At 34.5% G+C, this 23,301-nt stretch overlaps 1 protein-coding gene across 1 annotated transcript in view; it reads right to left on the bottom strand.

The window, feature by feature from the left end:
* The window catches only part of BTAF1 (BTAF1 RNA polymerase II, B-TFIID transcription factor-associated, 170kDa), a 75,824-nt gene that overhangs the window by 11,494 nt on the left and 41,029 nt on the right, over positions 1-23,301 (bottom strand). The window contains exons 15-30 of the mRNA XM_004681037.2: positions 21,085-21,189; positions 19,230-19,379; positions 18,248-18,390; positions 17,854-18,028; positions 16,185-16,388; positions 12,811-13,237; positions 11,722-11,912; positions 10,304-10,457; positions 9,792-9,901; positions 8,431-8,632; positions 7,065-7,213; positions 3,388-3,540; positions 3,068-3,189; positions 2,803-2,970; positions 1,637-1,714; positions 1,378-1,507 (exon numbers count right to left, since the gene is read on the bottom strand). Coding sequence (XP_004681094.2) covers positions 1,378-1,507; positions 1,637-1,714; positions 2,803-2,970; positions 3,068-3,189; positions 3,388-3,540; positions 7,065-7,213; positions 8,431-8,632; positions 9,792-9,901; positions 10,304-10,457; positions 11,722-11,912; positions 12,811-13,237; positions 16,185-16,388; positions 17,854-18,028; positions 18,248-18,390; positions 19,230-19,379; positions 21,085-21,189 — 2,661 coding nt within the window. The remainder of the gene's footprint in view (positions 1-1,377; positions 1,508-1,636; positions 1,715-2,802; positions 2,971-3,067; positions 3,190-3,387; positions 3,541-7,064; positions 7,214-8,430; positions 8,633-9,791; positions 9,902-10,303; positions 10,458-11,721; positions 11,913-12,810; positions 13,238-16,184; positions 16,389-17,853; positions 18,029-18,247; positions 18,391-19,229; positions 19,380-21,084; positions 21,190-23,301) is intronic.

Raw genomic sequence — 23,301 nt, forward strand, 5'->3', positions numbered from 1 at the left:
GTTTCACTTCAGCTTTCATTGGCTAGAATAACCCTGATCCTTAGAATTTGTACCCCTCTGGTAGCATCTACCCAATACTAAATAGAAGAGCAGAAAGCTGACTATGACATTTAAATTAACAGCATATTTCAGGGAATTTGGCCAATATGGCCAATAAGACCATTTCTTTAACAAAGAAAAACCTGTAAGAATCTGGTGACAATTCAAGTCCACTAAGAATTCCTGGATCACAAGGCATAGGTATAGTAGCTTCTTTACAATTTTACTGCTCAAGTTTCAGGAGAAAAAAAATCAGCACTCTGGACACTTGCCCAGTGTATGGCTCTTAAGGTTGCCACTGTCCCTATTTCACCCTTTCAGAAGCCTTCCACACCCTGTTCAGGTTCTGGTCACCATGCTGGGCTATACTCTCAGTATGGATACACCCTTCTACTCCCACTTAAGCTCTGTCCCCTTGTTCATCAATGTAAAAATCTACCTTACAATTTCACAGTAAATTGATGGTGAAGTGGGGAAGGGAAAGAGGGCCTTTCAGAACAAAACGAACAACTCCATCCCAAAATTTCTGTTGCGAAAGCAATGACCTATTTAAAACACTGAAATTTCTGTATAAGTTTAAATCTAAGCCAAAAAAAAAAGAAAAACCTTGCTAAAACTAAAGAGTATTTTTCCCCTTTTAAATGCTTCCATTAAATTTGGAAATACTTGTAATTATATAACATTCTACAGCAAAATTAAATTTAAATGAAAAATACATTCTTATATTCATAAAAATCCATCAATTTTCTTTTTCATAAGAAATTTTATAGGTCACTTGCTATTTACCCCCACCCCACCCATTAAGTGGAGGTAGAGGCTTTCTTCCTATAAAGGTTGGATATCCACGCTAGGTCTGAATATTTGCAAAACAATTCCTCTGAAAAATAACAATCTCTGGAAAGTATCTGAAGACATCTACATACTCACCATCTCCTTTTCCTTTCAATTGCTTCCTCACCGCAGATAGCCACACCTCTACTATTTGACTTGCCTTTAATCAACTGTAGCTTTCTTGCAGTGTTAGAGTGGGCTGTACTACTACAGAGGGAGAACAGCTAGGGTGCAACAACCTGACTAATGTCTCCCCTATGTTGGATAGAAGATTTCACTTCTAACAGCCTAAAATATACTTGCAATATGACTTAAAACTTGCTTTTTGCTCAGATATTGTTGCATACTAAATTTATATTTCTACAAGTAAAATAATTACTGGGAAATTATCACCCCTATAAGTGTAAAGACAAAATCCCTTCTTTAATTCACTGCCAAATGCAAAGCCTTCAAATCTTTCCACATGGCAAAATTATTTTTTGAAAAGGAAAAATAGTAAATAGTTACCTGGATTGGTGTTCCAGAAAGAATAATCCTATAATTAGCAGTCAATTGTTTTACTGCTTTTGACAATTTTGTTTTTCCATTTTTGATGACATGGCCTTCATCAAGAATACAGTAATTAAATTTAATATTTCTAGAGAAGAATAAATAGAAAATTTTATCAGCATCTACAGAATGTAAGGAGCTATTGAAGAATCTCTGAGGCAGGAGAACACTAAATCTCTTCAATACTTTTTCTGAAGAAAAAAATTTTAATTCTCACCTAAAGAAATCTATGTCGTTCCTCACAACATCATATGAAGCAACTATCAGATTGTGTCTCTTTACTTGATGCTGTAACCTGTGTTTTAAAATAAATAAGATTAGGGAAGTGGGAATCTGCAAAGCTTAACTACAGCTACTGCCTTATAAGGGTTCTTTTAATCTGTGCTAAGTCAACATTCCCTTCTGGGGATCATGGTCATCTTGTCCACCAACCACAGACTGAAGTATAGTAGATTCCAAGAGAACAAGTTGCATATGAGCAGGAAGCTCAAACTAGATATGCTTGAAGCAAGAACTCATTGGTGAAATGATCAATTTAGCGAATTAAAGTTTGCTTAAGCTACTCTGAATTGGGTTTATCTGTGAATGAATGAATTCTAACAAACTACAGTAAATTATGCAAGTGTAAGCTTTTATATAATCTGTGTTCAGTTCCTCACTAAGCCGACTAATTAATTGATGGCCTTGGATCTAGGCCCCATGTTTCTGGACTCTTATATGCAAACGAAATAGAATAACCATACCTTGATAGGCAATTGCAAATATACAATACACAATTTTACATAAGTGTAAAACTGCTTAGAATAATACCTGGCCTGTAAGTATTCAATGTACGTCAGTTATTAGTAACACAGAAAGACAACAAATCTGTGGACCGATTAGTAGTTTCTGACTATCCAAATGTATTGAAATCAAATCTTTAAAATTTATATTTAGGTACAAAAGAGATATACTAGTTAAGACAAAGTAAAGCTGCAAGAACTCCAGTGTTTGATGGTGTCAGAGTAGCCACAGCAGTCACTGAGGATTCAAAGCACTTAGGGAAGAGGAAGTTGGGAAAGTATGTAAGGAATGAAAATGTAACAGAAGCACTTAGGAGAAGTGATGATCACAAAGCTCCTCAAGAAAGTGGCTTTGGTTCCTGATAACTTCCTACATGCCATACTTAGAAAGCCTAATTGGTAACAGTGCCAAAAGAGTATGAATTTTGATGAGCGTCACTGATTATGTAAATGTACTCACCTGTCTTAAATAAGGTAAGCGTCTATGTCTTAGTGGTTTAACTAGAATTTATTTCTAATACCTTTTACTCTTTTCATACTACTTAAAATGAAAGATTAAAAAAAATGAAAGATTAAAACTTTTTTGTTGTATAGTTCTTACCTTATTCTTTCAGTAGGAGGTCCAGTATAGTGTAAGGGGTTGAGATATTCTCTGGAACAAAATTTACCTACTTCATCCACCCAATGACCAGTTAATGTTGGTGGACAAACCACCAATGAAGGAAGTGGCATACATTCTGCCAATTTTGATCTTGCATATTCCTGGGCCCTTCATAATATAAACAAACAAACAAACAATAAATTAGCCAGCTTGCTTTCTAAACATCTGGATGTCTTCCTTCTTTTAAAATAACATCTAAAATTACCTGTGACAATGATCTCCTGCTAGAATGCAGATGGACTGTAAAGTTTTTCCTAAACCCATATCATCACACAGAATTCCATGAAGCTTATACTTATTAAGAAATGCTAACCAATTCACACCATCCTGAAAGGTTGAAAGAAAATCATAAATGTGAACAGATTAAAAAGTTTTTCTTCTAAAACGTTCAGACAGACAGAACAAAAAGCTGTATTTTTACGGGCAAAAGAGTTAAATGAGTAAAAGACACAAAACAAAAAACTGAAATAAGGGATATTTAAAAGGAATTGTCACTATATTTACAAGATAAATACAAAACTTTACCTGCTGATATTTTCTGAGTTCAGCATTGATTGGTACTGGAATTTTGTAATTTTCTAGTTTTTTCCCATCTAATAATTGCTCCAAGAAGTGGCGTTCCTTGGCTTTCAATTGAATTAATTCTTCTGACATATTTGGAGGATCTGGAATGCCTGCCTAAAATTATTTTTTAGAGTGTATTAAAACTATTTACTTGTAACTTCCATATTATGAAACAATTTCAAATCTTACCGAAATATAAATATTGTAGTTCCTTAAAATATTCATAAATATTATAATAGTTTTAAATATTGGGAGGCTAGTAGTTTAAAGAATCTGACAGGTATTAAAAATACTATAATGAAACTTAACTACAACCTAAGTTTCCCCACACCATTTTTTTTTTTAAAGATTTATTTATTTATGCATATAGAACTGGGGGTTACAGGCCAGAGGTGCATTGGCGATGAGAGGATTCACCAGAGACAGAGTGAGGAGCAGAATAGGCAGATGGATGAAGCACACTGCTGAGGGAAGCAGTGGGCAGGTCAGGAGAGGTCTGCCGTGCCATGTGGATCACCTCCGGAGCTGGCGGGAATCGAACTCATGCTGAAGTGGCTTTAGCTTCCCGGTACTGTGCTTTAACCAGCTGTGCCACCAGGGAGGGCCCCACACCATGTTTACTTGTAAAGAAGCAAATACAGTTGGATAGTAAAATGCTATTATTGGAGTTTCTCAATTTTCGTATTATTATTTTCTAGAATATTAATCCTCAAAATGTGGTCTGTAGATTCCTCAAGATTCTCAAAATGTTTCAAAGGACCTTTGAGGTGCAAGCTATTAAATAAAAGACATTGTTTACTTTTTCTGCTGTGCTGACATTTGCATTAATATAACAGTAATATATTACCAGCTAGCTACTAAGTCATAAAAGAAATATGCAAAAATGTCACTGTCACTCTTCTCACTATTTTTGTTGTAGAAAGTTATTTTTCACTGGCATTTATTTTAAAATCTAGTGGTTCTGTTATGTAAATGAGTTAACACTTTTACATTCTCTTGGTTTTAATTTCTATTATAGAAAACATAAAAGCTCTTTGGAATTTTTTTCTTTTAAGTGTATAAAAAGGTCTGAAAACCAGAAATTTGAGAGTTACTAACCTATGAAGTTAAGAATACTTAGCACTGTTTAGACCTCTGTTTCCATTATATGCAGCTATTCCAGGTATTCTACTGTGAAAATCTAGCCATTTTCTCTTCCTTGAACTAGAAACTTTGACTCTTCAATTTGCATTGGTTCTGCTATGGTTTCCTGTCCCTGTCCTATGGTCTGGAACTCACACCCAACAAACACAAAATAAGAATACTTCATTTATTTCCTTTCTTTAGGCTGTGTATCACTAGTCTGTGCTGCCTGTTCAATATCTGATTTGATTCATTCTGTGTAGTTGTCCAGTTAAGATGAGAAGATAATCTGGTCCCTTGTTTTTCTATCATGACTATAGGCAAATTAGATTGCAGTCTTGTAATTTTTTTATTTGTTAAAGGGAAACTTTCCAAACTTAAATCTCTAAGATTCAAAGTATCATTTATTTACCATTCTGTTATCACAAACTACTACTCTTCCTTTTTAAAAAAAAAAAAAAAAAAAACAAATAGTGGTTTAGACCCCCCCCCCCCTCAGTTTACCGTGGCTCTTGGCTCTGTTTGGGGGCATTTCCATTCTAATCAACATTCAAATAGTTATTATACTGATTTTTCTAAGGTCCTACTTCCAACTATTAGACCATTTTCCTAAAACAATGCTTTCGCCATCTGCTCCCTAGTTCAAGACGTGGTTTTCTATCATTCACTGATTTCAAAGCCCAGAAGGGCATAAAGGTGTTAGTATTGTCAGTTCAATGTATAGATAGAAAGATATACAGCCCAAGAGTTAAAAGCTATGAATAAACTTAGGAAGCAAAGAATAGAAACAACTCAGGAAATGACCCTTTGGTTAATACAGTAGTCTATATTTTTGTGGGTGGAGTCATGGTGGTCATATATAGTGTGTATAATATTCACACAGAGAAATATTTAAACAAGTGGACATTTTATTGTTATAAGCCAAATACCTTTATAGCCATTGCCAGGCCAAGAACACTAGCCCTGTTACTACCCTAGAAGATCCTATATGCTTCTTTCTCAGTGATAAGCCATATCGTTTTCCCCAACAGACACCACTCTACTAAATTAGCTTCACCAATTTACATAGCTATTTTTCCTTTTTTATATATTACCTATGTATGCATCCATATACTTCTGCCTATTTCTGACCTTGATAAAAACAGAATCTTATGTTAAACATACATTAATATTGTGAGTCTGTAGGTCGTTCATTTATATTGCTGCGTCATAATCCACAGTTAGCATATCCATCCTCTGGTGATGAACACTTGAGTGACTTTAGATTTCTATAAATAACACTAATAAATAATCTTGAAAATGTGTCTTAGTGGGGCCTTCCTAATGGCACAAACGGGTTAAGGTGAACACCATGTAGCTATCTACAGCCACTGCAACGTAAGTTCAATCCCCAGCCAGAAAGATGTGACCCACATGGCACAGCAGACTTGTCCTGCAGTACCCAGTGCTCCCCTCAGCAATGTATTTCAGCAGATCTGAGTGCTCTGCTCCCCAATTTTCCACCCCACCTCTGGCCTGCACCTCCTCAGTTCTTGTATGCATACATAAATAAATATTTTTTAAAATGAATGTGTGTCTTGGTATATATGTATGAATTTCTCTAGAGCAATCTTCAACTTTACCAATCATGTCAAACTTTTTTTCAAGAGCTTTCAAAGTATTATGTTCATACTTTGATAGTTACTTTGGAAAACAAACTGACAGTTACTTAAAAGGTCAGTATCATTTGATTCAGTAATTCCATTCTTAGATAACCTGCTCAAATGAAATAAAGCATATGCCCACATAAAGACTTATAAGTGCCCGATCACAGTACCATTACTTTTAATAGCCAAAAGCTGGTAACAATTTAAATAAATGTCCATCAATTTGTAAACAGATAAATAAAATGTAGTGTGTTCTTCCCCTCAGACAGAGGGGAACACACAACAGCATGGGTGAAGTACACTTACACTTATTTTCTAAGCTACAGAAAACCCATCAAAATATTTTAAGCAGTTGGTAGAGGGATTCAGGTTCTTCCCTTATTTCAGGCTAGTTCTATCTATTCATTGAATACACATACTATTTCTCTCCCACAAATTTACTCCAAAATCCTCCAACTTTAGTCTGGTAGTCTGCTTTCTTAATACTTTCACATAGAATTCACAGCTTTTTACATTTTTAATTACTTACTACTCTCAAATTTACTTTTCATGGAAACTTTAGCACAGTATCTTTACCTGGATTCTGGGATTACTTAGATCATCAGGGATACTTAGGAGCAATTCTTTCTGGATAGCTTCAATGAAATATCACTGGATTTCTTTAAAAAGTATCCATTAATTATAAAATTCTTAGTGCTTATAAAGCAAATATATTCAAAAAAAAAATTGTCCTTTCTTTTTGTCCAACTGACATGTTCTTTAAAAAAGGTTACAATTATCATGGACATGGTTGTAGAAAACCAAGTGTGTGTGTGTATATATATATATATATATATATATATATATATAAACCAAGTATTTTCAACTTACCTCAAGTGGCATGAGTCTAATTAATGTTGCAAAGCACTGTGTTGCCATAAATCTGACACTGTCCGTTTGATCACTCATTCTTCCCAACACAGGCACAACTAAAAGGACAATGTATGGGACAATACCAACATCCAGTTGTTCCATTACACCTAAGTCAGTTATTAAGGAAATTTCCAAATGGTTTCGAGATAGACGCATTTGCAAAGAGATAAACCAAGATTGTTCCAAGATTGTTAACAGTTTCTCATCTTTTCATCTCTATTTTAAGAGTGAAGCCCCTCAAAGTATATCAACAAATCAATTAAAACAGCATGTGCACACTGTTTCTCCTTTATAAACATCATGTAATTTTCTACTGATTAAGAACATAAAGTAACATTTTCATCTCAGGAAAACATTATTCAAAAAATAAATTATTTTCATATTTAAAATTTTTAATCTAAACAAAGATGTCCAATTTAAAAAGGGAAACATCAGTATTTTTCATATCATAATCTAAAAACATCCATATACAGAAACTGCAATACTCTTCCAGTTCTATAAGGAGTTACCTGATGAAGAGCTTGGTGCACAGTTATTAAAAGTTCTACCACCCCCGTCCCAAACAGAGCCCAACTAATAATATTTTTTTATAGAGAAATTCCTACAAATTTCTAGGGCTGTAATACCAAAATAAAGTGAGTTACCGTAAGAGCAAGAGAACACAAGTCAGTGTTACTCAAAGATTAACAAAGATCCCACCAGGATCTTGACTATCAGAAATTAAGACACCACAGACCCAGTAAGTTCAGTCCTCCAAAATCTTCAGTATTTCTGAACCAGAGTTTCTACTGATATATCTCCATCTATCTTTCTTGTTCTGTGGACTAATTTTCAGCTAAAAAGAACATCAGTGGTGCCTACTCTTAGCAAAGAGCTTGCCTGAGTATTACTTGCTTAGTGCAATTAACTTTCACCAATGAATTTTGGAAATATATTTATAGGGATTATATACATAGCACCTGATTCAAAAAATGAACATAAACTAAATGTTACTAAGTACACAGAATCACTTTTACATTATGAAAAAAAACTCTTAAAATAGCAATTCTTTAAACTTTTTGTGAAATTTTAATGAAATATAAACACATATATAATTGCTTCTAATGTAAAAATCTTTAAATTTCCTGTGAAAGTTTTAGTGAAATATAAACACCTATGTATTTTTAATGTCGTGTAAAAAAAACTTCAAAATAAAATGTACAGAGTAGTTTTCTTTTTGGGACAAGGCAGGTTATATGCCTACTTGAATAAATGGATTTTATTTTAGACATCCTTAAATAAAAAATAATATAATATCTTAACAGTCAAAATAAAAAAAGGATACAGGCAAGTGCTTCAATTGCACCCTCTTGTTTGATATTGTCATCAATTGCTCCCAGCCATGGAAGAACCTTCTCCAAAAAAATGTTCATTGTTTCCATAGTAGCTATTTTGCTCATAACGCCTACACAACGAGCAGCCATGTGCCTCACTGCAGTGCTGGGGTACTGAAGGCACATATAAAGATGAGGCAAATGCTGTACCAACTAAAAAAATAAAAAATAAAATGCAGACAATTAAAATACTAATTAGGGAAATGAGATGTTAAAAATGTAACTACAATAGCCCATACTTAGAGGTTCTCATTTTTCAAAGTAAATTCAAAATCACTCCAATTACCTCAAGACATAATCAAACATTCTCAATAAAAATCAATCTAAATCCAAATTAAGGTATTACAATTCTTTCAGACAGAAAATAGAGGTACAGAACCTCTCCCAGGCATTAGGAACACTCAATTCTTTCCAAATTAATATGGAGCACATCAAATGACACTTACAAGAGTCTTCTACAGAAGTCAGGAAACAGCACCATACATCATCAGCCCCCTTCAAGTTTGGAAGCATTTTAGGCACATACATTTTATTCACGAGTTGAATGTTCCTGATTTTGTTTCAGATACCATACTTTGGTAAATGTACCAGAGGCATTATGATCACAGACAGCACATATGCCACTATTAAATGTCTGCTGGATGGCATGCCAGGATTAAGGTTGATAAGAGCCAGCTACCTACTCAACAAGCTAGCCTTACAGCTTCAACTTTGACCACAGAGGATAAAAACTTATGGGTGGATTTTTTTCTTTGCTAATGATAAATCAGCAAAATTTAACAAAAGGACACACTTTATTACTACATAAACAGGAAAAGTTATAGAATCAGAGCTATATTACTTCATAAAGCACTAAATCAGAGAACTCCCCATTGCCATTAAAGCGAAAGAATAATAATTTATTTTATGGAAAAGCTAGATAACTAATTTTCTAGTCTATCTACTTTCTTCTGTTTCAAATTTTTGTAAGGAATATTTTAATAGTCAAAAACACAAAGCAAAATTCTATCTTTGCCAATGTCCAGTTTCATCTTAGGTAGATCATTTCCTTCCACCTTTAGACTTAAGCTAGAAAGAGGTTATATTACCTGTGCTCTTCCTTTTTTAGGAGCTACATTAAGATGGTAAAGATGAATAGGTCTGTGGCTTTTTGCTATTTACACTATATGTACACTATATAAATTATTTACACTGTGTAAAGAAAACTGGAATTATTACAGATGACATTAAAGTTACATTTTCCTAGCCTTAAAACATTTTAGTAGTAAGACCACTTACTGAAAACTAAACTAAACTTGCATGAGTTAATTACCGAGGGATGAAGTTCAGAATCCATTGAGGCTGCTGCTATTTCAAAAACTTGCAGAGAATTCACCAATTCTTGGGCAGGACCATCTCCCTTTTCAAGGAGGGACTTTCCATCTATCAAAATACATTGGCTTAAGTGCATTTCACCTTACAAACAGTTACCAAGATCTTAAATCCACAAAATTTTTAGCATACCTCCCCAGCCACCAAGAGAGAATTTATTTTACTATATATAAAATTAACTGCTATGCATTCCCTTAAATGCTATAGTAATGTACTTAAAGCATCTAGAGATGTTTAACATAATAATCCAGTTCAAGTCTCTTTCTAAATATAGGGAAAATAGTGAGAAATATTCAAAATGATATGAAAAATGTTTTTAACCAATCTTGCACTTTTAAAAAGTTTATCAGCTTTATAAGACACCTGTAATGGACATAATATTGAAATTGTTAAAAACCCAAATCAGAAGAAAAGGAGGGGGGAAAAAAGCAATTTTAAAAAATATATACACACCAAAATTATTTATGTCAATTGTATTCCTCAATGGACCAACCATAGCATCCCAGAGATGTGGCAACTTCACTGCCATTTCACCACCAAAATGTTTCACTATAGTTGTCAAGGCAAATTCAGCTCCTCTCCGTTGCACCAGATAAGGTTTCTGGGCCTAAAATGTCAGAATTTCAGAGAAAGTATTATGCTTTTGAAATTTTATTTTTTTTTTTAAATTAAGCTTACATGGGCATTTAGACCCCAGACTATATCTTTACATAAAATAACATGTGTAAATTTATAAGACTATCCAAAACAGAGGTATAAATATTAAAATCACAGATCTCATTAAAATAATGTAAATTGGGGTCTCCCTGGTTGTGCAAGGGTTAAAGTCTTAGCACTATCAAGCTATTGCCAGCAACTGTGCATGAGTTGATCCCTGGCCAGGGAACTCACCCACAGATGCAGCAGAAGGACCTCTCATGTCTCACCTGCTGCTCCCCTCAGCCGTGTATTTCAGTAGATATGCCTATTCTTCTCCCCACTCTGTCTATGGTGAATCCTCTCATGACCCCCCACCCCACCCTGGCCCTCTGGCCCAGATACAGATCTTATATATGTAAGTAAATAAATCTTTTGAAAAAAGAAAAAATCTTTAGTGAGAAAGTCAGAGTATTTTACAGGAATGCATTAAACATATGTCTGTTAGGATTCATAATTTATTGATGATCTCTGGTTTCTATGCCTTGCAGTCAAAAAAGCTACCTAAAACATCCATTTCATTGTAATAATGTGGTTGTAAAATTTTTAAAAACCACTTTTTATCATTTTTAAAAAGGATTATACTGTGGAACAAATTAAAATAGAACCAAAAAAAGCCCAATAAGTCCTCACATATATGAAACAGAAAGACACCATTATAAGGAAAGGAAGAATTTAATAGTGGGAAAACTGGTCATATAATATTAGGAAATAAATTTAGATCCCTACCTCACATCACATACATTTAAAAAGTTAACTTGAAGCTATGAGCAACAATTATTTCACACTTACAAACAATCTCTGAGGAGCAAAAGGAATTCCTGATATTAACAGTATTTGAAAAACTTAACTTTCACTGTTATTTAACATCTCTGCAGTTACTGCTATGGGAATGAATCAGTTTATATTTATGAATAACTTAGGTTCCTACTATCAAGAGGATTTCCTGCATAGGGAGATAATAAAAAGTGGGTAAAAGTTTTAACAGGTGTTACAAATTTATGCAATTTTTCGGGATTATGTAGCTATAGTAACCCAAAAGGCTGCTATTATCAAATCCCAGTTCTTTCACTTAAAAAATGTAAAAATACAGTCTGAGAAGCTGGTAAGACAACTTAATTCCCAGTCTCTATGAGTTTACAAATCATAGTATACAAATTTAAAAATTTTTTTACCTCATCAAGTTCAACAAGGATATTTCCACTACTTCCTGCAGGAAGATCTGCTATTTGAGCTTTTACTGCTTTAGGAGTAGGACCTCGCCTACTTGTTATAGCAAAAGCAGCTTTCTGATGCCTATAGAGTGTAATTATACCTCTGTGTTTGGTGACAGTATGGTGCATTCCATCTTTTTCAGAGTTGGATCCTAAAAAGGAAAAAATAACTTTTAAGCATAATGTAGATGACCAAATCTTCCTGTTTTAAATGTGATGCAACATATTTTAAAACTGTTCTTTAAGCCTCAATTTTTACAGGCAAATGACATTTTCTTTAGGTAATGGAATGTTACCAAAATATTTGATAAATTATAACATTAAATTTGTAAGTTGTATAAAATGATCTTTAATACAATAAAAATGTAGAATTATATTAACAGGAAAAAAATCACAGGCAAAAATAACTGTGCCTTTTGAAGTACATTAATATTTTTAATAAATAAATGTCCAGGTATAAAAAGAAATATTGTAGAACATAGGTTCTCTTTTCAAAAAATAAATGTTCACAATTATCATGAATTTAGAAACAATGACCACTGCAAAATACTGCAGCTTCACCTAGCATTATGGTAGTAGGGGTGGGGAATCACCCTATTACATTTTTAAGATGTTGATATGCACAATGTCTCACTTCTTCACTCACATTTTCTTTATATTGTACCAAAATTGTAAACTTATTTACATTTTGAATAATCTGCCTTTCCAAAATCTAACAACAAAAAAAAAATCATAGGATTAAAGCACGTGAAGAAAAACTGATCCTTGAGACAAAAAGCAATTCTTATTTTCCACATAAATTCTCTCAATAAAAAAAAATGGTTACAAATTGTTTGGTAAAGGTAACAGAGTTCATTTATCTAATGACATGCACTAAATTTAAGAAACTAGTTTCACAGGAAGAATTTCCATTCAATAACATTTGATATAAATTTTCTAGACCATAGCTATAATGGTCTTGAAGGGAAGGTAAGAGTTAATACCTGACTCACAGATTTTAAATGAATTTAAGAGGTTTCCTCTACTTCAAATGAAGATTTGGATATATACCTTTAGAGTTTTCCTGGCCACTTTGTGTTGGTACTGGACATGTGACACAAGGAGTTAGATAAGGGTCCACACAAAGTGAGCTACAGAGATTTTTAATAATTTTTGAATTGGGACAAGGTGTCCTTGTTGTGCACTGTTGAAGTAGTTTCGCTATGCACTGAGCTGCATAGTTTTGCACCAGTGTATTCTCTTCTTTTTTAATTGTCTCCATTAATGGTTTTATGATAGGATTTAATTTCTCCGGAAGTTGTTGTAAGCTCACAACTGCACATGCAGCAAAAGTATGCACTCTCAACTGCAACACTTGCCACTCCTGGTTGGTCTCTGTAACTGTCATTTGGACCTGTTGCCGTTTACCATCTAATTGCTGTAACACTTGAGGATTTAAATCAAAAGATGATGTGACTTCATTAAAAACAGTAGTGACCTATTAAAAAAGAAAAATTAAAAATCATTAATCACATCAGGGCCCTCCCTGGTGGCGCAAAAGTTTAAAGCACAGCACTATGAAGCTAGCCAAAGACACTTCAGCACGAGTACCGTCCCTGCCAGAGAGGTAACCGTATGGCACAGCTGGCATCTACTGACCCGTCTGCTGCTCCTCTCAGCAGTTTACTTTGTCAGTATGCCTGTTCTCCCCACTCTGTCTCTTGTGTATCCTCTCACCACCCTTGGATCTCTGGCCTATACTCCAGTTCTGTTTACATAAATCTTTTTAAAAAAATCCTTAATCACATCAACCCCAAGTAGTCTGTAATCTCTTAAAGGACAGTTAGTTTGTCGTTTTAATTTTAAGTTCACAGTATCTAATACTGTTTAATATTTAGAAAACTGAATGTCTTAAATCTCCCAACTAAACTTTATTTTAATCTGACATTATTTAATACTAGCATTATATTTTTTAAGACAGACATTTTGACAATAAAACTAAGCATTCTTTAAATATTCTAACACATTTGAGAAAAAGCCAACCTCAACACCTGCACAATACTTTCGTGAAATGAGAAGCTACCAGCAAATATAAAAACTCTTAAGTAATGCCAAATTTGTGAACTTCCTTTAGGGAATAACATTAATTCAAAAATGTATAGGGTAGCTGTTGTTAAGTGGCTAAGTGTTGATAACTGGATTACTTTTATTCTTTCCTTGATTTCTTACGTAAGGTAAAATGTGTAGGTAATTTAGGGGTGGTAGAAAACAATTGCGAAAAAAATGGTGCACGTGACTAATTCTTTAATTGCCAAAAGCTGCCTAAAGCTGTAAAACTATTGTATCATTGAGACTGTTTAATATACTTTTAAAAACAACTTTACTGAGATACAACCAATATACTGTATCTATTTTTACTTAAGGTATACAACTCAAGGTTTTTATTATATTCAGAGTTAGGCAACTGATAAAAGTTCTGCAACTTTATATAAAACTAAATACCTACCCTACAAACCAACAATTTCACTCCTTTGTAGTTACTCAAAATAAATGAAAATAAATGCTTTTAAGAACTTGTATAAAAATGGGGCCCTCCCTGGTGGTGCAAAGGGTTAGGATGCAGCATTGCAAGCTAGCCACAGCCACTTCAGTACAAGTTTGATTCCCAGCCCTGGAGGTGACCACATGGCGCAGCAGACCTCTCTTGTCTTGCTTGCTGCTACCCTCAGCAGTGTACTTCATTGACCTGCCTGTTCTGCTCCTCACTCTGCCTCTGGTGAATCCTCTTACCAACCCTGCACCTCTGGCCTGTACCCCAGTTCTATACATAAATAAATAAATCTTTAAAAAAAAAGAACTTGTACAAAAATGTGTAGTGTACTTTTGTTTATAGTAGCCAATAACTAGGAATAGCCCAAGTGTTCATCAAATAAAGAAAAGCTTAAACTAATTGTGATTTATTTATTTATCAAAGGACTAAAATTCAACAATAAAATATATATTGATAGCTATGACAGCAGAAATGAATTTCAAAAAAATGCTGGAAAAAATTTTACACCAAAAATCACACAGTATATCATTCCATTTATATAAAGCTCTAAAACAGGTAAAAGTAATCTATATAAAGGAAACATTAGAAAAGGGTAGGGAAAGGCAGGGACTGACAGGCAAGTGGTAATGCCACTGTCTGTATCTTGATAAGGGCTTAGGTTTCATCAAATGGTCCATTTAAGATTTGTGCACTTCCTGGAGCTTCAGTGGAGTATGAGTGAAGCATGAAGTACACAAAAAGAAATGTGAAAATGTGCCTCAAAATCGTATATTAGTGATATATATTACCATATATAAAAATTATAGCTATGTTATATGACATGAGATTTCATAGTACATAAATATATAAATATAAATTTTATTTTCAAAAAGCAAAAACAACAAAGTACTGAGTTTGAACTAATGATATATACATAGTGAAATACACTGATATTTGCAACTTTTAAATGCACTCAATAAGATGGGGCATTACTCGCAGTGCAGGGATTAAAGACACAGTACTATCAAACTACCATTAGCTACTGCAGCACAAGTTAGATCTCCAGCCAAGGAGGTGACCACATAGCGCAGCCGACCTCTCCTGTCTCACCCACTATTTCCCTCAGCAACGTATAAGTCGATCTGTCTGTTCTGCTCTCACCCCCTATCCACCTCTGGCTTATGCCCCTGTCTTATATGCATAATAAATCTTTTTTTTAAATTAAGATGGCTATGGTGATGGCACACGGGTGATTCGGTGATGAGAAGCCCAAGGGGATTACAACTGAGATGGAAAAAGGCACAAAATGATGTAAAAATAAACTAGTATATTTAAATTTTTTTAAATATGCAAACCAAAAAAGACAAAATCTTGAGTTTTGTAGAACCCAAAATAGTATAATAAACAAATACAAATCATTATTAGCCAGTTTTAAAAAAAAATTAAAATGAACTGATGACTGATAGAGACGTAGACATAAAGATATGATAAAGCAAATTTAGTCAAATGTTCACTGTGGGTTCTAGCTGGTAGATATACTGAGTGTTCAATATTTAATCCTTGTACCTTTTCCCTATATTTGACTATTATAAGTTGGGAGAGGAGAGAAAAATTCTCAGAAACTTATAGAAGCAATTTGTCCTATATATTGCCAGTCATAAGACAAATTTAAAAAAGGGCAGGAGGAATCTAACAAAGGTGCAATTGGTTTGTCAGAACCCAAAATTAAAAAACAAAAAATAAAACTAATGCTTCTTCATGCTACTTCAAGAAAAGTCAGTAAAATAATCTTTCTAAAGGGTAAGGATCACAGGCTACCAAGCTAGTTTCAAAAAATTTACTGTTTGTGTGGTAAACACAACACTGACAAATTTCTTATCTTTATTTCATGTTCTATTTAAAATTCTTTACTTACCAGGTCATTAGCTTGATCTATCGTAAAAACGTTGTTTTTTACTCTGTTACCAACTTCAACATGTGCATCAGCTAATGATGAAATAAGCTGTTTACATTCATTCTGCATTCGTGTGAATGGAACGGCAATTTCATCATAATATAAATGTTCTGAAAGGATATCAAGTAAACGTGGCTGCACAGCTAGGGTAACAGTTTTACACTCCTAAAACATAAGACAACAAATATTCAGAGACAATATAAAAACATAAGTTGAGAAATGCATAAATCTTTACTTGCAAACTACCAAGTTAAATTCCTACTGATTTTGAATCTATGTTGTTATATCCAAACAACATAGTTAGTTGCACAGAGAAAAGATATCACACTCAAACTACTCTAAAATTTTAATATGAATGACTACAGAACATGCACATGGAACTATTACATTCCATTAAATTGTCCACCTAAGTACTTTTACTTTACTCTGAATTTATTCCATGTTTTATATATATATATATATTTTTTTTAAATGTGTAACTGTAAAAAGAAATCAGTCAGAAAAGAACACTTAGCATGCACTATAAATGTTATTAAAAACTCATTAGATTTCTTAACAATTGAGCCCACAGCTTTCACATGCCATATTGTAGAAATGGATATATAATTTAAAAGCTACTTACCTGCCCCCAAATTTAACTAACCCTTCCCACTCTCTCTGGTTGTTGCCTGCCCCAACCAGAGGGGGAATGGCCTCAGTGGTGAGCCATGAGGGGTTCTGTGGGATCTGGGTGATCAGCCTGGGCTTCACAGAGTAAGTCCAGAGAAGCTCTGTGAGGGTCCAGAAACCGAACTGTCAACACTTGCTGCTGAGTCTGAGAGGCACAAAAACACATCATCACTGCCTCTCCAGCACACCGAGTCCTGCCTAAAAACAGATGAGCCTTGCTTCTTTTCAGAGGCAAAGGTGGGGGGGGTCTTAGTTGCAACAGAGCATGGCTCAATTACTTTTAGACACAGTTTTGACAAACTGCTAAGAGGCAGTAACAACTCTCACAGCAAGTGCAGACAGTTAAATTTCCAGAATTCCAGTCAATGGAATAAACAAAGCCAGCAGGAAGTTTCTTTGATTTACAGAAGCAAGTCTTATACAAAATTATATATCTTACTAGAAATTAAAGATTAAAAAGGCTGCAAGGGTATGGCTTATTTGGAAACATGAAGAGCTGGTTTAAATATGGAAATTTTATTCTTCCTGTGACCAAAAGTTCTGCCCTTGCTACCACTCACACAGACAGATCTCTAATAATACTCAAAGCCTCTTAATTGTTATAGTTTCTAGTGACAGGTACAGAGGAATGAATGACCAACAGTTTCTGAACTGCTTCTATTTAAATGTTTTTTAACAGGGACATTTGTTAGTAAATTGCAGGAGCAAGAGCAAATACTAAGTACAGAAATAGCTAGAAGTCTCAGTCTCAGGTTCAAGAATGGAGTTGCTAAGAAAATCTAAGGCCAATAGAAGAGAAACAATCTTTCAATACATTACGTAATACCTTTCTATAACTGTTCGGTTTTTTACACAGAATAAAGGTTCACTTTTCTGTTTGTCAATTATAATAAAAATAATCCTGACAGCTAATAAAAATTAGTTTAATTTGTCTTTGTTATTTTTTTGGGCAAAATCTTACCTTTTGTAGAGCAGCCCATTCACAGATTACCAAAGTAACACTAATTCTCTGTAAGGCAGATTTGGAGTTCAAATGGAAGAGCAGTAATTGGCCAAGGGATTCAGCTGGTTTAATTTCTTGGGTTACCACATTTACACCTGGATCACAAATACAGCAACAAAGTGCTCCTAACAACCTAAGAGGGAGAAAAGAGAAGTAACTACAGAAATTACTTCGAGTTTCTCCTATTGAAACTATAACTTACTTTTCATGCTTTAAAGCTTCCCCCCAAAATTAAAGTGCTTTTCTTATGCTTGAATTTCCTTATTCTATAACTAATATGATAAAGGAAACACTGACAGACAAAACAAGGGAATCTTTTGATTAAATGACTTTTAAAATTATGTATACTCACTTGGCGGCCATAATTCTGGCTCTCATAACCACAAAATCTCTGGTAGCAGGGTCTTCCATGATGGTGTCTGCACCTGCAATATACTCCTGAAGTACTTCTTTACTCTGGCTTTGGCCTTGGCGCACCTTACCACCTGTTTTTTCCTAGAGGGAAGGAGGAGGAAAAACCAATAATTAAAGATTAATCATTAAAAGTTAATAGGCAAAAAAAAAAAAAGTTAATAGGCAACATCGAAAATATTCTCATTTGTTATATTCCATTAAAATACTGTTCTTTTTGCACAAAAATATTGAGGAGAGGAGGTAGACATCCCAGGTTTTTTTTTTAATAAGTACCATTTTCTTAAACCTTTAATTTTTTGACAGTGTTTGATTTCTCCCCTCAACGTTTGGTCACCACAGCTCTCCCATGACCAAAGCACACTCTCTTTTCCCAATATTTTAAGGATAAAAATAATGGTGTATTTTTGTCAAGATCCTAATTTTTAAAAAGAAATTCCCATGTAAAATTAATGCAGTCACATTTGTAAAAAGCAACAGACTTCTTACATGGTTATTGTATTTTTTTTTAAAGAATGTAATAATACTTTACGTTTGATCTCAAAACTAAACAAAATGTAGTATAACAAAATCATTATGGAAAATAATATATATGGTATAGTAGACTATAACCCTCCAATACTTCTGACTAAAAACATTAATTTTCTCAGTGAGAGAAACAAAGAAAGGTGTAGCATGTATTGCTGTTTACTCATAGAAATTTTCAACAATTAAAAAACGCATTAACTTAATCACTTTCTTTTCTGATTGCTCTTGCCAAGACCTCGAATATTAAATCATTTTTTTGCCATTGGAAAGAATTTTTATTTTATATATACTTTTCATCCTCCACCAAACTACCCTGTGCCCATACCCCATGTACCTCCCTCCTGTATTAATAATTATGAAATGAATATACAAGTACATTGTCTCTCTCTACTCACCTTTGCTCTAGTTTTTACTTCCAGCAACATATTTAAATCAATCGGTAAATGAGAAGGCTGCATCATTAAACAAAGCCAAGCACCCATCCATGGACAAGCAGCTGCTACCACATACTGAACTGAAGCCTTGTTTAATAATTCCATCCAAACCTACAGAGTAAAAGGGGAACATGAAAGGAAATAAGGACCTCATATTTATTTTTGGAATACTGAATTGACAAAAATCAGTAGGAAATAGCACAGAGATGATTTTACAAGTCAATATAGAGGCTTATTTTTAAATACTGCTTTTTGGGGTAGATTTCTATAATAAAAAATAAATATAAAGCAAAGTTTAAAAAAGAGATAAAAGAATTTTCTTCAGTATTTTATGAAAATCATTTAAAATAAGGTACCTGTAAAAAATAGACTTGTCAAAATCTCAATAAGCCACTGAAATCCTTTGTACATAGCAGTTCGACATTAAATAAGTCCTATATTCAATATATGTACTTGAAGATATAATTGTCCCTAGTGTGCAGGGTTAAAGTCTCTACCATCAAGCTATCACCAGCCTCTGCAGCCTGAGTTTGATCCCTGGTCAGGGAGCTGATGCACATGTCACAGCAGACCTATCCTATCTGGTCCGCTGCTCCCCTCAGCACTGTATTTCAGTAGATCCATCTGTTCTGCTCCCCACTGTCTCTGGTGAATCCTCTCACCCACCCCCACACCTTTGGCCTGCACCCCAGTTCTTGTATACATAAAAATAAATCCTTAAAAAAACACTCCTGTAAAAAAAAGTAAAAAAACACTCCTGAATAAGCGTCCTCTGCTAAATATAAAGGAGGTAATATTCTAGTATAAATTAAGAACAATATAAGCCTTGATTTATGATCTTATCTGTAAAGTATCTTTCTTAATGCCTATCATTAAATAGCCTAAGAAAAGTATGGAGAAATAAAGCACCTGTTATCCAATGTTAAAAAAGAATCAGCCGTGCTCTCCCTGGTGGCATAATGGGTTAAAGTAACGCACTATGAAGCTCTCAGAAGTCACTGCAGTAGAGTTCCATCCCCTGCCAGGAAACTGACCCACATGGCATGCAGACCTCTCCTGACCTGCCTGCTGCTCCCCTCTGCAGTGTACTTTGTCAATCTGCCTGTTCTGTTCCCCACTCTGTTTCTGGTGAATCCTCTCACGTACCACATCTCTGGCCTGTACCCCAGTTCTGTAAGCCTAAATGAATAATAATTCTGGTCTAATGTGACAAGTTCCAAAGGTACAACAATACTGCCATTTCCCACGTATTATTATTAAATATATATAATGATTCTTCCTGAAAGATTTCAACATATACTCTCCTGCCGCCTCTCTTTTTCTTCCTCCTTTCCTTAATAAATCTGTCCTTTTAAAATATTTTAAAAAGACAGAGAGAGATTCCAACACATTTAACTGATCTTGCTAAATAAAGGGGGGAAATGCAAGTCTAAACTGTGACTATATATTAGCAATAAGTTCCAAACAATATTTTGCTGGATCAATATGCAAGCTGATAGGTAACAAAATGATTTTGGTGGAAAGAACTCTTACCTTCATTTCATTTTCTGTATCAAAGCTATAAGAAGTACTTAAAACACTTCCTAGTTAGGTGACATAGTAACAGAAAGGATAAAGAAATCCAACTAGGATTTAATGATTACGTTCCATAAGAAACCAATTTCTTTGTCTCATCTTGCAGATCTCCAGACTTTTCAAATCTCTTGCTTGATTCTTAATTCCTTAAAACCATGACCAACAGACTCAAATTACACGTTTTAAAACTTTTTGGCAGTAAGTTACTAGGAAACGGAGTACAAACAGATTCACTGTGTACCTTGTGAATGAGGTCCAGAATTTCCTGACTGCTTTCTAAAACACAAAATTGAAAAATGTGTCGCAGCATATCAGACAGGATAGGTATAAGCCAAGATGAAGAGTTCTGAAAACAAAAACAGAATCAAAGCTAATCATATAATTTTTTGGGTGTCAGCTTATTTCATAAGTTTTAAAAGTCAAATAGTAGCTTACCATGACATGGTTTGATAAACCTCTTTATCAAAGAGGTTCAACTGCTAATAAATTTTGATAAGACTTTTGAAGCAATCAAAAGTCTTTTTTTTTTTTTTAATTCCAATGGTTGGGAGAAACTAAATGGCATATGATTGCTGGAAAGTTGTAAAAAGTATGATGATTACAAACACTAAAATCTGCTTCAAGTAAGTTGAAATCATCCACCTCGGAGCAAACTCTAACCAGCAATTAATAAGAAAAGACAATCAGATTACTGCTGTGTTAGATGATCAGACTTTCAGATCTATATGATCATCAATAATGCAAAGGTTCTTAGTCTGTTTTGGATCAGGGATTGCTTGAAAATCTGATAAAAACTATTAACATTTCTTTACATAGAAAATTACACTTACATGGCCCTCCGTGGTGGCGCAGCGGGTAAAAGCACAGCACTAAGAAGCTAAAGCCACTTCTGTATGAGTTTGATTCCCGCCTGCCCCAGAGGTGACCACATGGTGTGGCAGACCTCTCCTGACCTGCCCACTGCTCCCCTCAGCAGTGTACTTCGTCAATCTTCCTGTTCTGCTCCCCACTTTTGTCTATGGTGAAGCCTCTTGCCGCCCCTGAGCCTCTGGCCTTTACCCCAGTTCTATATGCACAAATGAATAAGTCTTAAAAAAAAAAAAAGAAAATTACACTTATATATGTCCTACATATAACATTTTGCTTCTAATGCCAGAAGGTTCAGAGATTTCTTTAAGCCCAAATTTAGAACATCAATCTAAGGAATTTCTCAATAGTTAAAAAGCCTACCCAAATCAATTTGAAATAGTGCTTGTTATGTGCCCAATATTCAGAAAAGGAACCTCACATTGTTGTTTTTTTATTGTTCAACTGCAAGATCACTGATACAACTGACCAACTGAAACATTCTAGTGGGCCCTCTCTGGTGGCGCAGCACTAAAAAGCTAAAGCCACTTCAGCATGAGTTCAATTACCGTCTCCAGAGGCGACCCACATGGCATGGCAGACCTCTCCTGACCTGCCTGTTGCTCCCCTCAGCAGTGTACTTCATCAATCAACCTATTCTGCTCCCTACTCTGTTTCTGGTGAATCCTCTAACCATCCCTGCACCTCCAGCCTATACCCCAGCTCTGTATGCATAAATAAATCCTTTTTTAAAAAATGGCTTAATCTACAACACTGACAGCATTAAATGTGGGGCAACAGGAATTTGCATTCATTACTGGTAGGAATGCCAAGTGGTACAGCTACTTTGGAAGATACTCTCTTATAAGGTTAAATATACACCAGTGCATTGAAAATTTATGTCCATATAAAAGCCTGCCGAGGGATATTTAAAACTTTATTCTTAATTGCCAAATACAGAAAGTATCCAATAAATGAGTAAATTAACTAACAAGTCTATGTATACCATGGAACATTAATCAGTGATAAAAAGCAATAGCCTACCAAGTCATGGAAAAACCTTAGTTTCCTACTGCTAAATGAAAGGGACCAATGTGAAAAGGTTATATCCTATATGAGTCAAGTACATGACATTCTGGAAAAGGCAAAACTATGGAAATAACATCAGAGGTTTCTAAGGGTTCAGAGAGAGAAACAGAGGGACCCATAAATAGAGCACAGGTATATATCTTAGGGTAGTGAAACTATTCAGTATGATACTCTAATGGTGAATACACAGTGATACATTTGTCAAAACCTCTAGAATCTATAACAGAAGGATAAGCCTTTATGTAAACCAGACTTTAAGAATAATGTATCAATTCTGGTTAATAGACTAACAAATATACTAATTCAAGATGTTAACAATAGGAGAAACTGGAGGGAGAAAGGAGATGGAATATGGAAACTACTTTTATATCAAATTTTCTGTAAACCTAAAACTGCTCTTTAAAATACACTATTAAAAATGTAAAGGGAAGGCCCTCCCTGGTGGCGCAGCGGGTTAAAGCACTGCACTGAGAATCTAAAGCCACTTCCGCATGAGTTCGATTCCCGCCTGCCCCGGAGGTGA

Source organism: Condylura cristata, unplaced genomic scaffold, assembly GCF_000260355.1.
Source record: "Condylura cristata isolate star-nosed mole 26May11 unplaced genomic scaffold, ConCri1.0 scaffold00011, whole genome shotgun sequence".
Lineage (NCBI taxonomy): Eukaryota > Metazoa > Chordata > Mammalia > Eulipotyphla > Talpidae > Condylura > Condylura cristata.